This window comes from Dunckerocampus dactyliophorus, chromosome 9 (genome assembly GCF_027744805.1).
Source record: "Dunckerocampus dactyliophorus isolate RoL2022-P2 chromosome 9, RoL_Ddac_1.1, whole genome shotgun sequence".
Lineage (NCBI taxonomy): Eukaryota > Metazoa > Chordata > Actinopteri > Syngnathiformes > Syngnathidae > Dunckerocampus > Dunckerocampus dactyliophorus.
Window position 1 is genome coordinate 12745080 of NC_072827.1, and position 13724 is coordinate 12758803.

At 39.3% G+C, this 13724-nt stretch overlaps 1 protein-coding gene across 1 annotated transcript in view; it reads left to right on the forward strand.

The window, feature by feature from the left end:
• Positions 1 to 10642, forward strand: part of nxph2a (neurexophilin 2a) — a 37263-nt gene extending 26621 nt beyond the window's left edge. The window contains exon 3 of the mRNA XM_054786981.1: positions 6936 to 10642. Within this exon, the coding sequence (XP_054642956.1) occupies positions 6936 to 7679 (744 nt within the window). The 3' untranslated portion in view covers positions 7680 to 10642. The remainder of the gene's footprint in view (positions 1 to 6935) is intronic.
• The last annotated feature ends 3082 nt before the right edge of the window (positions 10643 to 13724 follow it).

Sequence of the window (13724 nt, forward strand, 5' to 3'; positions counted from 1 at the left end):
GCCACCGAGAGGGCTTGGGAGGTCGCCAGATTTAGCGAGAAAATCACCCAGTTGGCAACACTGTGCTGCACATGATAGAGAATCGTTCATAAAAATATCAGAGCATCTATTCTCCGAATTAAAAAATAAACATGAAATTATGCCTCTCTTTGCAAAGTCAGTCAAGGACAGGACCAAACAACACTGATGCAGATATGTGAACTCTGACGGACTTGTTTATCTTAAAGTTGGCTACATTCTGTTTTAATTTTACACAAATATGGGAACCACTCAGTAAGGCTTACAGAGTTAAGTCTTTCAATTATTTCAGAGTAAGCCCCTACAAATAGGCTCACTTCAGTTTGTTGAATTTTGTGGTTGTAACAGGTAACATTTAAAAAACAGTACAGTTTTTACAAGTTTAGAAGCGGCTTTTGTTTTGCGGCTCCCGACAAGAGGAGGCAAAATGTCTCTTTTCATGGTAAAGGTTGCTGACCCCTGCCATAGGTGCATCTTACATTATCATTCATTAGTGGTGAGTACTTATACATTTTATACTGTACAATGCATTTGACGAGTGTGTGAGACATATTGAGGAGAGAAGGGGAAGGTTCTGGAGCTTAATCTAATCTAACAATTGCAACGAGCGAGCGGTGTGTCAAAAATATTTATGGGTGTATGAATTACTTGCGGATTTTCGCCATTTGCTGGCTCTACTGTACTGAAAATACACTTGGTTGCCAAAATGTTGCAATTTTCTAACTGACTCTTATGGCACTCACATATTTATTTATACGTTCACATCATCATCTTAGCATTTTTGTGTTTTTTTACACAACCTCAGTGGCAAGTGATTGTGTGTGTCTCTCCGTGCCTGTGTGTATCCACTTCATTGTATCCAATCTTAACTATGGTGATTGTACATCCATAATAATAAAATACATTCATTCATGTGTAACATACAACTGAAGCTTAAATAGTCGGTATTTATTTTAAGATTACAATTAACATTAATAGATGCTAACATTATTGTAGACCCAGGACACGTTGGAGAGACTATGTCTCTCAACTGGCCTGGGAACGCCTTGGGATCGGCTGGGAGTAGCTGGACGAAGTAACTGAAGAGAGGGAATTAGGGGCTGCCCTGCTTAGGCTGCTGTCCCCAATCGTGGACAAACACACCTTTTTATTTAACGGAGTCTCAAAACAATGCAGGCACATCTTTAAATGTTTTATAACATTGCATGCATGTTTCAAACCATTGAGCATTTTTCCACAAATTGAAAAAAAACTAAAAATGATCATTTCAAATAATGACAGCAGTTGTAACTACGACAACTAATCATTTATCTTGAAGTGTAGTTTTCTGAAAACACGTCAAATAGACTGCAGATCGCAATGTAGTAGATTATTTTTCTGTTCACGCTAAAAGAACTACACTTCCCATGATGCATAGAGTGCCGAACCTGGAAGTGAATAAGTCCGAAATAGGCTAGTATCACATGTTTGGATAGAGGTCATATATAGCGATCGTTTTTAGCTGCCTATGACTTCACATTTGATCAAACTTCAGCAAGTTTGACTACAGCTTCTGCTTGGACATCACACCCCCACAGCTGTTGAACTCAGACGAATCTAGAAAAGCACTGGAAGAGTGCAGACCTCCGCCAAGCGCCATAGTTCCCCCCACATTGTGATTCACACCAAAATAATAATCCTACATTTTTCAGTCTTTGATATTTTGTAGAACCTGTTGGCAACTTGTCCTGAATTTCTTTACCCCGGTTTTTGTGGAGTTATATGCACAAATGGCGAAAATGGTCCTATCTTGCGAGGTTAAAGAATCCTTTAAAAAATTCCTTGATCCAGACGGTGATCCGGATCACCCCCAAAATGTAATTAGTTCTTCCATATCCCAATTCCTGAAAATTCCATCCAAATCCATTCAGAACTTTTCAAGTTATTTTGAACACAAACAAAAAGATAAACGCCAGCAAAAGCATAACCTCCGCTCTGCGCTTGGTGGAAGTAAAAAAGCACAAACCTAGTGGTGTTGGGAACACCAAAGTAGGTTGGACTGCAAGGAGTAAAGTGTGCGTAGAGCGCTTAATGTGTGCTTCCGATCCTGCCTGCACTTCCACATTATGTGTATTGTCATTCATAGTAGCGATGCCCAAGCTCACAGTCTGATTGGCTGCCCTGTTCTTGCGAGACATCTTTTCTCTAAACAAGAAATATTGTCACGTTTTAATCTCTTGACACCCCCAAGATATGTAAATATGTATAAATAAATAATATTGCACAGGCATATCTCCATATTACCACAGGCTGACCGTACAAATACATATTTTCTCCATTTTCACATTTTTATTCTTACATCACACACACACACACACGCACGGGACATGATGATATAATGACAGTGTCCTAATTATGGCACAGTTAATGTGCTCTTGTGTGTAGAAATTCCCAATGAAGTTGTTGATGTATGATGTGTAATTATTTGTTAGTCACTACTGTTAATTATGCATGGACTGCTGAATGAGTGCGCCAGGCCTCGGCAGGCTTCTGTGCGCGTTGCAGAGTGAGGGAGCGGATATTGGCAATGTTTGCCGCTCGTCTTTGCCTCGCATTGTTCAAATGAGCTCTGCCGGTTTCAAGCTCTATGAGGCTACACTTATTATCATAATAATGTCTTATTTCAAGTCGCCCTGAAACGCCGCTAGCACGGCAGCACAGATTAAGAAATCTTAATTAAGCTTTTGTAGAGTCTCCTTCATGAGACCTTGCCTCATATTTCCACTGTTTTGTTGAGTTTCTCTCTCTCTCTTTTTTTTTTTTTTTCCACGGCTGAGTTTTTAAACCACTTGTGCCTAAATGAGTGAGGTGCGTGTGTTAGTGTGTGTGTTGTGACAGTGAGAGAGCAGGAAAGCTTATGTGTCAGTGGAGGATTTCAGGTTCTCAGTGCTTCATCTGTCTCGGGGCATTTAAGTAGATATTTTCTCTCCTCAGCCCAATGTTGCCACTGCAATTTCCCCAGTTGCTCATCATACTTAAACTTCTCGCTCTCATTTGCATTATAAACATCTCATGCAAAGCTCACCTGAGAGAGAGAACATTTGGTTACACCGCTGGAGTTGTCACAGCGTGACATAACTGTACGAGGTGGCTATAGAATGTATTTGTATGTTAAATGCACGTTTCGCTGTGAGACGACATAAGAAAGTCAAACTATTAGACAATATTAGTCTCACGTTACATTCAGGTACCACCAGGGAATGGCGAAAAATCAGCGAGTAATTGATACACCCATAAAGATGTCTGTTTTTGACACATGGCTAGCTGCTCTCCCTCCAAACCCTCCCGCGTTCTCCTACGATTTTGATCAACATTTGCAATAAAAGTGACTGTTGAGTGACCGTATCTCTACAATATGTGTCAGACACTTATTCAACGCATTTTAAAGTATACAATGTATAGGTACTGCGATTGGCTGGCGACCAGTCCAGGGTGTACCCCGCCTGTCGCCCGAAGTCATCTGGGATGGGCTAATGAGGAGAAGCGGTATAGAAAATGGATGGATGGATGTATAGGTACTCACTAGGGCTACAACTAACAATTTTCTGAATCGATTTATCAGAAGCTTGTTGTTTGGATCAATCGGTTTGACCCTAGACCAGAGGTGTCCAAACTTTATCCACCGAGGGCCACATAGTGAAAAACGAAAGGGTGCAAGGGCCACTTTGACATTTTATACTGTAAACACATGTAGATATGCTAAGTTCATAAGGTTATATCCCAAATAAATGTACACGCCTGCTGCAACAGTCTGTCATGCCAAGTATTAGAGAAGACTTTGAAGATGAGGACTTAGCGGTCCCGCCTCCACCCACCGAGACAAAGAGGCTGTATGACTGACAAAAGGGCTCACTCCATTCATGCCGCTGTTCTATGGAACAAACGCTCCTAGGAGCTGAAAACAATGCACAGAGTGAACCTGCTTCCTGCCTGTTTGAAGGTGGGAGCTGGCAAAAACAGACAAGCATGCACATGGCAATGTATTGAAGCTGGCAAAATGATTGAGTTCATTTTCATTTATTGTGTAATCATTTAATTATTATAGTCCCAGGACTGGTGCCCACGAGACCTTTTCTTCTGAATGAGAAATCTTGTCATGTTTTAATCTCACGAGATCTTGTGATACGAGATTACAGCTATTTTTCCATTTATCCCATTTTTTTTCTTATAATTATGACTTTATTGCCATAATATTTTGTCTTTATTTTTGGAACCTAATTTTTCGCAGTCTAATTTTTTAAAAATGACAACAAATCGTTGTTTTGTTTGTTCTTCATAAAATGACAACTTTTAAAAAATAATGTCTTTCTTTAATATTTCAACCTTATGCTACTAAAATGACGTTATTTCCTGATCATGTAAAATTACTACTTTTTCTATTTAGATTTTTTTTAAATGGTCTTAATATTTAGACTATATTTTTGTTAAATTACTACTGATTTATCGATTTTTGCTTTTTTGTTTTTTTTTTAAGTTTTCTTGTTAAAATGTATTTTTACAATGTGCCGCAGGAAAATAATAAAACATGCCATACTTTGCACCCCCCTGCCCTAAATGGACCAATTCAATATGAAGCAAACACAAACAGATAGTGGTTTGGGCCGCAACATATCCGAAAAGAGGCAAAAATGTTGATCACTGTTTTTCAAAATGAAAGCTGATGTGAGTGACAAAGATAATAGATAAGATAATAACTACGAAAATTCAAATATATTCACATTTGAGAGGCTGAGCTCAGCGGATATTTACTTTTTTAAATAAAACAAAAAACGATTACTCGAATCCCAAAATAGTTGTTAATGAATTGGATAATTGATTAATCGTCGATTAGTCATTATTGCAGCTTCTAGTATTCACCAACAATGAACGATGATGTAGGATTTCACTTTTATGTCTCAGAGTAACCATGTTACGTTCAAGGACCACCTGAACAAATTCCGAAATGTCAGCGCTTGACGAAAAAACATTACCAGTGAAGCATGAAGACATAAACATGCTAAAATGGTGTTTTTTGGGGGGGGGTTTTGTGGCGCATGTATGCTGTACATTTTACTTGTATTACTATGTATTTATAAAAAGTACTACTTTGGGTGAATGAGATGTGGTTTCTGCAGAAAAAGCGGACAATTTTTTGGAGAAAATAAGTAATATAATTTAAAAAAAATGTTTTTCATCCAACAATCCGCGATTTTGTGGGGATCCACTGTATGCCCACAATAACTCTTATTAATTATTAGCCTTTTTTTCCCGTTTTTTGAGACTGCGTTGATATCGGAGAAGTAGTCAATGATCACACAATTGTATAAAAAATAAGAGCAATATACTGTATGTGGTTGCCGTGCTGGACTCATATCATCAGTGAGGAAGATCAAGAGCCCCTACGCCCCTCTAGAAAGTGATCGTTAAGTTTGTGCAGAAGTGAAAGTTAAGCTTGTGTGAGTGAGAACAATGCATCTATTGTGTGTCTGCCTCTTTTCCCAGTATTTTTCCATCATATGTCATATGTACGTGTTGTGCAACTTTGATTGTGCTATGTGAATGTGTGTGTATTGTGAAGGCTTCTGTGACATACAGTATGATACAAAAGTGTAATAATACCTAACATCTGCATGTGTTCGGAGGTACATCATGTTTTACTGTGCATGCTCATAAGCAAGCTGAGGATACTCATTGGGTTACATTATGATTTTCTATGACCAATGCACTTCTCATTATCGAGCTTGTATTGGATCTCAAGTGGCCATAATGCTGTTGTCTTATATTTAATGTGCTCTACGGTGTAATTAGTAACCAATAATTGTAATGATGCACTTGTACTGTAAGTATGGGTTAGGAAGCTTTTATGTAACTCAAGCAGACAGGCCTACTTTGTTAGTTTAGCACACGTGCACTTCATTTAGGCTTACAGCAAAATGGTAATTATTCTGGAAGTAGCGCACAGCGGCTCAGCAAGAATTCAAACAGCCGTTGCTCGCTCGCTTTCAACATCTGCTTCTCGCAGTGATCCCCGCAACCGGGCCCGGGGAAAGCCGGCGCTAATTACTAATAAAACTAGCTAAGCTTATTGCGGTGAATTATTAACGCTTTATCTGAAGTGGACCAGCAACGGCTCCTGAGGCTAAACAGCTTTGAGGCACAAGGAGGATCACAGTTCATTGCTGTGTCTCTGGATTAGCACTTTAGCGCATACTTTAGCAGATGATAAGCCGATTTTATTGTAGGCCACCATTACAAGTCAAGGTTCAAATAAACCAACATCAAAGAATGGTGGCACTTGTTCATTGGCGTCTACTTTGACATGGACGAGAACCTACCAGCATTTCTTCATGTCACCAGATGAGTGCTTTCACCAAAGCTTGTCTTGATGTGACCTACGACTATACAATCACTATCTGAAGCATCTTGCTTGAAGAATGTCATTTGAAAAATATGACTGGAATAGAAGTGAGAAATAACTATTACATTTAGGGGCACCAGGTGAAGGTAAAGGTGACTATATGGGTGTTATTTCATTTCTAGAGGACCTTAATTTAGAACTGGTTTTCTATGATCTAATGATGGAAATATTTCATGTATAAATAAGGAATCTTTCTTCTGGAACCAATTCACTGTGATAAATGAGGGATTACTGTATTCTGCACTCCTGGTGTGTGTTTTCTAAAGTACCACTGAAGTTAAGAAGACTTGTTGTGAGGTGTCTCATGGCAGTTTAAATGACTTTCACTTTGCCTTTTTTGAAACCAACTGGAGACATTGCGTGTGTGTGTGTATGTGTGTTTGTGTGTGTGTGTGTCTTTGCACCAGTGGATTGACAATATTTGCATAATTGTTGATGTGTGCCACTTACTAGTTGTGTGTGTGCTGTGTTTTCTCTGAAGGTCTCCTGCAGGAAAGTACGTGGGGGAGCCACAGAGCTCATCGAGTGGGGGGATGGTACACACGAACAGACGTCTCCCACAGGGGCCAGTCCGCGGATCCTCAACCCCTTGCGTCTGTTTGCAAGGGCCTCCCCGGGGTTCAAGAGCAACGTGAGGGAAATGTCATATTTACAGAACACGGAGGACTTCTGGGACTGGTTATCTAACCAGACAGATGTTCAGGATCCCCAGGCCAGAACTAAACGCAGGCCCATCGTCAAGACCGGCAAGTTCAAAAAGATGTTCGGATGGGGCGACTTCCACTCCAACATCAAGACGGTCAAACTCAATCTGCTGATCACAGGCAAGATCGTGGACCACGGCAACGGCACCTTTAGCGTTTACTTCCGCCACAACTCCACGGGTCTGGGCAACGTGTCGGTGAGCCTGGTGCCGCCCTCCAAGGTGGTGGAGTTCGAGATGGCCCAGCAGTCCACGCTGGAAACCAAAGACACCAAATCCTTCAACTGCCGCATTGAGTATGAGAAAACGGACCGCAACAAGAAGACGGCTCTGTGTAGCTTCGACCCATCCAAGGTGTGTTACCAGGAGCAGACACAGAGTCACGTCTCCTGGCTCTGCTCCAAGCCCTTCAAGGTCATATGCATCTACATAGCCTTCTACAGCGTGGACTATAAACTGGTGCAGAAGGTGTGTCCTGACTACAACTACCATAGCGACACACCTTACTCCTCAACAGGATGACCGCTGAGACTTTTGTCTGACCTTTAAATCACCGTCACGTCAAACTCTAAACTCCTTTCTCCTCCACTCACCTAAATAGAACCTGAGCAGGAAGCCATTCCAAAATGGTTGTGAGATACTTCCAACATGTTCTCACCAGAGTTTCAGCCCTGCTTCCACCCAGCAAGTTTTTCCAGTGTAACAGACCACTTTTCATTGGGATACCATTTGGAGTGTTAGGGTACAATACAATACAGTAGATTCCTGCTTTTCACGGGGGTTACCGCCAGCAAATGGCAAAAATCTGCGAGTAATTGATACACCAATAAAAATGTCTATTTTTGAGACACGGCTCACTCCTTCCCCTCCAAACCCTCCTGCTAGCTTGACGTTCTCTTCCGATTATAAAAGTAAAGAATCAAAGTGACTGGCCCTCCCCTTCTCTCTTCAATTGCCATTGTAAACTCGCAACTTAATCCAGGTTTAAGACCTAAAAATGCCTCACACATTTTAAAATCTAAAATGTATCAGTACTCAAAAAGTAATGAATGATAATGTGTGATGATTCATGAACAGATGGAATCGGCACCACGGTGTAGCCTTTGGCGTGGTCGTCAGGCTAAGGCTAGCGGATAACAGACTAGCGAAAGTGCTTCTCCAAGCCACCTCTACATAATCGACGATTTCCAATCATATATTAACTTGTGTTCAGGCCGAATTGACTATCAAGCTAGTGCGGTACAGCACGCAACTATGGTGTGTTCAAGGGCCGCCGAACAAAGTCTGAAATATCAACGTCTGCCGAAAAAACATGATCAGCGAAGGATAAAGACATAAACATGTAAAATACTGTGGGCTCTTTAACAGTGGTACATGTATACTATACATTTTACTTGTATTATCCCGTATTTATAAGTTATTACTGACTTAGGGTGATTGAGATGTCTTTGCAAAAAATAAATAATAGGCGCAATATTGAACGAAAACCAAAACGGTATACAAAAACCCAGGCAAAATTTTCCTCAAAAACCCGAATCATACAAAAAGTGGTGTGTTCGAAAACCAGGGTTTCATCACATTTTATACAAATTCCCTTTCAAAGTCAAAAATGTTCACTTCATTCAAATTAATTTCTATAAATAACTATACATCCACGCAACGTTGCCTAAGTTGTGCAACTCTAATTAAGATTAGGGTCTATGGTGGATTCCCACGCTTTCGTGATTCAGCATTTACGGCCCCGCAAATTTTGAGGATTTTTGGTTAACTTTTTAATTTTTTTTCTCATAAAATAGGTCAGAATCCAGCTGGAACCAATGACGGCTTGTCTTAAATGTAACTACGACAAAAAGTGTATGAATGCTTGGTGTCTTACCCACGAATTCACGCAATTTTTTTCTCATTTTTTTGTGTTTTTTTATGTACATATTATATTTGTATTTTTCCTCTGAAAAGAGTCTGTTTTTCCGCAGAATAAAATACATCTCATTCACCATAAGTCAGTAATAATTGATGCATATGTGATAATACAGGTAAAACGCTTCTCTGATGATGTTTTTTCGTCAAGCGTTGAGATTTTGCACTTTGTTTGGCGGTTCTTGAACGTATCACTGTGAGACACAAGTGGGCGAGGTACACCCTGGACTGGTCGCCAGCCGATCGCAGGGCGTATTTATACATGTTATACTGTCGTTTAAAAATGCATGTAATAAAGAAAAGGGCAATAATAATAATAACAATTACAACAGTCAATTTTATTTTTTACTTATATAATCGGAGGAGAACGTCAAGCTAGCAGGAGGGTTTGGAGAGGGAGGAGCGAGCTGTGTGTAAAAATAGGTATTTTTATGGACATCTCAATTACTACTTTTGCCATTTGCTGGTGGTCCCGGAAGGGAACCCCCATGAAGAGCAACCTAAGGATCTACTGTATTCTCTTATTTATTTTGAAGATTTTTCAAGCAATCAAACAATTAATAGTGTCATTAGTATTCGAGTTAGGCTGTGGATTGACAGCTTGAGAATAGCTTTCACCATCCACCCTCCCAGCAAAGCACTGCTAATTATTATGTTGTCCAGATGTTGCGGGGAAGCCGAGGCCACACGCAGGCAAGTTGGAGGTGAAAACGGCTCCCTCCCCGCCTTCTAAACATCACGTATGGCACGAAACGTGGCTCCGTGTGCGCTCGCATTTATTCTTACCTTTTCACTGAACACAATGGCGATGATTTTAAAAAGCTTTGACCAATGCGTGTCTGGATAATAGACGCACTTTGACAGCCGCTGTCCAATGAGCCGAATGAAAGTCAAATGACGGATTGACGCTAGCATGACGTGAGAAAAGGAGCCAAGCAAGTGGAGTTGAAGAGAATAACGGTGAATCATTAACATCACGGGCTCCTGCTTGCCAAATGTCTAACTGACGTCTTAATTCTCCGCCATCATCATCATCGTCATTATATCGCACGTGTGCGTGCTGAAAGCGGTCTGTTCGCCCGATGAACATGAAGGCATCACGTGGCGTTCAAGTGTCAGGAGAGGAGACAATAATCAGCACTTTGTCAGCCGCCCTGACATCACCTGGAAAATGTCATGTCAGGAAGTCTTTCCATGTGAGGAGTAAAACACATCTGGAGACGGAACGAGGACATGTTGACGCTTTGGTGTAAAAGTGGAACATCTGGTCTCGTAGTGAGGTGCGGAACGTGCTTTGACTGTTCAGCACAGTTAGAGGCCACGCGTGGAATGACTTCGTCTGACTGTGCTCCCTGTCTTTTCCACATCATGTAAAGATCCTCATATGCTCACTTCCTTATACTCCCACACATCTTAGGTATCTTAGATGCAGTCAACTTCAGGATTTACGTACTTTAAATGGCGTTTTTTTTTCCTTGACGTGTGAAAAAAAAGGAGACAAACGTTTATTAGATGGAGGGGTTTTTTTGCCCACCGTGTGTTGTGGTAAAAACGGTAACAGATCGAGCTTTTAGTCATACTAGAAATAATACACAAATGAATAAATAGTCTATAAATCAATAAATATTTTAAATCTCCATGTAATACTGTGCACCTAAAGGCACGAGATTCCTACCTTGACACGTGTCAAGATAAAAAAAATCCATCGAGGTGAAAAGCTTGAGTTTTGAGGTGTGAGTCTTGAGTATTTTTACCTTGACATGTGTTAAGGTTAAAAAGGAATGCTTACATTTTTAGGTATATTAGATGGAGTGCACTAGTTTTTAGGCATATTAAAAGTATTATAGAAATAAATGTTTGTTTTTTTTTACTTCATCTCGTATACCTAAAAACAGACTTAAGAAATACAACTACTAAAAACTTCAGATTTGTTTTCCATCTTGACATGTGTTAAAGAAATGAAATATTTAGCTATATTGGGTCAACTTGAGTTTTTAGGTTTACTAGAAATATTATATAAATGAATGAATATTTTGTAAAACTCCATCTAATATACCTCAAAACTTGTGTTAAGGTAAAAAAAAAAAAAAATCACTTTTAGGTATATTACGTGGAGTAAACTTAAATTTGTAAGTATATTAGAAATATTATATAAATAAATAAATATGTCTTTTTTTTTAAAATGCCATCTAATATACCGAAAGACTTTAGTTTTTTTTCCATCTTGTTATGTGTTAAGGCATTAAAAAACACTAACATTTTGAGGTATATTCAATTGTGTAAACTCGAGTTTTTAGGTATATAAGAAATATTGTATAAATATAGATTATATAAATGAGTACATATTTTTTAAAACTCCATCTAATATGCCTAAGAACTTGTTTTGGTTTTTTTTGCTCATCTTAATGTGTTTTTAGGTGAAAAAAATATATTTTTAGATATATTAGATGGAGTAAACTTGAGTTTTTCGGTATATTACAATATTACACATGTGAAGGTAAATAAAAAGCTCCATCTAATACACCTTTTTCATCTTGACATGGGTCAAGGTTAAAAAAACAAACTCCACCTAATAAACGTACCTAAAAATCTGTCTGACGTTTGTCTTGTCTGAAGTTTTTGACCCTAAAAAATGAGTTTTCTTTTTTTTTTTTTTACCAACACATGTGAGGGTAAAAAAAACAACCTCTCATATATCTAAAACCTCGAGGGTTTTTTTCCATCTTGACATGTGTCAAGTAAAAAAAATAATCAAGTTTTTAAGTATATTACAGAAGATGGAGGGTTTTTTTTAACCTTAACATGTTTCAAGGGAAAAAAAACTGAGACAAACTTCAAACAAGTTTTCAACTGTCCAGGTGAACGTGTGCATCTCCTAAACATGTGTCAGAATATAAGAAAGTGCAGACATATTGAACAAGAAGACACAATGAAGCTATAGGAGCTACTGTAACTGTAAATGATCCTTCTATAACGGAGGAGTGTATCTGAAATGATGTCTTTTGAGTTCTGTGTAAACGCTGTGTATTAACGTGTCCAAAACTAACCTTACACTTGATTATCATTTTCCGGAAAACATCAATAAGTGACCTGTTCTTTGCTCCTGGTGTTTGTATAACATGTAGATAAATGTCAGATGTACCTTTATGAATTCCTGCTTGCTTTTTTTCTTGTTCATTTCTTCCAAAGGAATACAAGTTCTGTGTATAGTGTAAGTACAGATGTCTTTTTGGGGGGTACAGTATTTGAATAGCCAATAATTGAATTGTAAAAAAAAAGCAACCAAGGTTTCTAAGAAGGTATTAAAGTTGATTTAAACTTGGCGCTGTGTAGTGGTGTTCTGTATGAGAGTCTTTTTTTGCTTTGTTCCCTCCCACAAGGACGTCTCAGCAGAATAAACACAGCATTTTCCGAAATGCATTTCAGTGTAGCTTTTTAATAGCCAATAAATCTGTGTCCACAGGCGTGTGTGATACCAGAGGTACACCTCAGGGAGCACATCCATTCAGCAGGGGGCCACAGGCGACAGGGGTCTTGTTTTTGGCTTCCATTACTCTTATCTGATCAGGGCCAGGTATCCACTCCCCCAGCATTAAGACTCCAGGATGTCCTGCCCGGTGCCCGCATCCTTCACTGACTATGCTTTTTCATTGCTAGCACTCGATTAAATGTCATACAAGGATCTCCAGACCCCACATGAACACACTTGACATGATGCTTCCATGCTGTTTAGAGGCAGCATGCAAGTTTGGTTACTTTTTGATTGACAGCACACATTAAATTACCAAGGATGGCGAGCATGTTAATTTCCTCCTGCCCGCCTGTTGCTTCAACAAACAATAATGGAATGAGACAGTCGTGTTTTTCCAGACCTTCAACTTATGTATTAACAATTTGGCTTTTCATTTGGCATGGTTAGTGTCCCACCGGGCAATTCATTGTGTATGACGCCATTAAAGTTGTTCAGCAAAACTAGCTGTCGTCGGAGGCACTCTCATCTATATTACATATGCAATTAAAAAGGGTCAATTAATACATACGTATGAGACCGTAATTTACTTTGGGGTAATTTATTGAAACAATGTAAACAAGAAGGTAACAACTTTTCCCCCGTTTTTGGCGTTGCTCAGTGAGAGTGGGTGTGGCACGTCTTTGTTGTGTGGCGTAGCTGAGTGAACATAAAGTGTACACAAAGTTATCGTTTAAGTAGAGGGTTTCAACCTTGGAGACCCAGTGAGATATTATATTTGAGAAGTATATACATGTTGTGTTATTTCATGGTTTATATAGTCATATTTTTTTATTTTCTCAGTTCTGACGCCATTGTTGGGGCACGTGAAGGCATGTCCAATATGTCCAACAAATTCCATTACAATGTTCGGTTTTGATTATTGTAGTTTTAGTTTATATTTTGGTTGTGGACATTTTTTGCTTCAGCGTTTAAAAACAGCTTATAATGCGTGTGTGTGTGTGTGTAGAGGTTTATCGCAAAACAGCACCTGGGATGCAGCACTTGAATCATTTCTGTCTTCCATGAGCCACTTCCTCATGTAAGATGCAACTGCACACTCCACTTCCAGACTGGCAAACGGTCTCGATTTGAAAGCACCACTGCAGCCTTGCTTTGTTGGTATCTTTCATGTCAGCTCA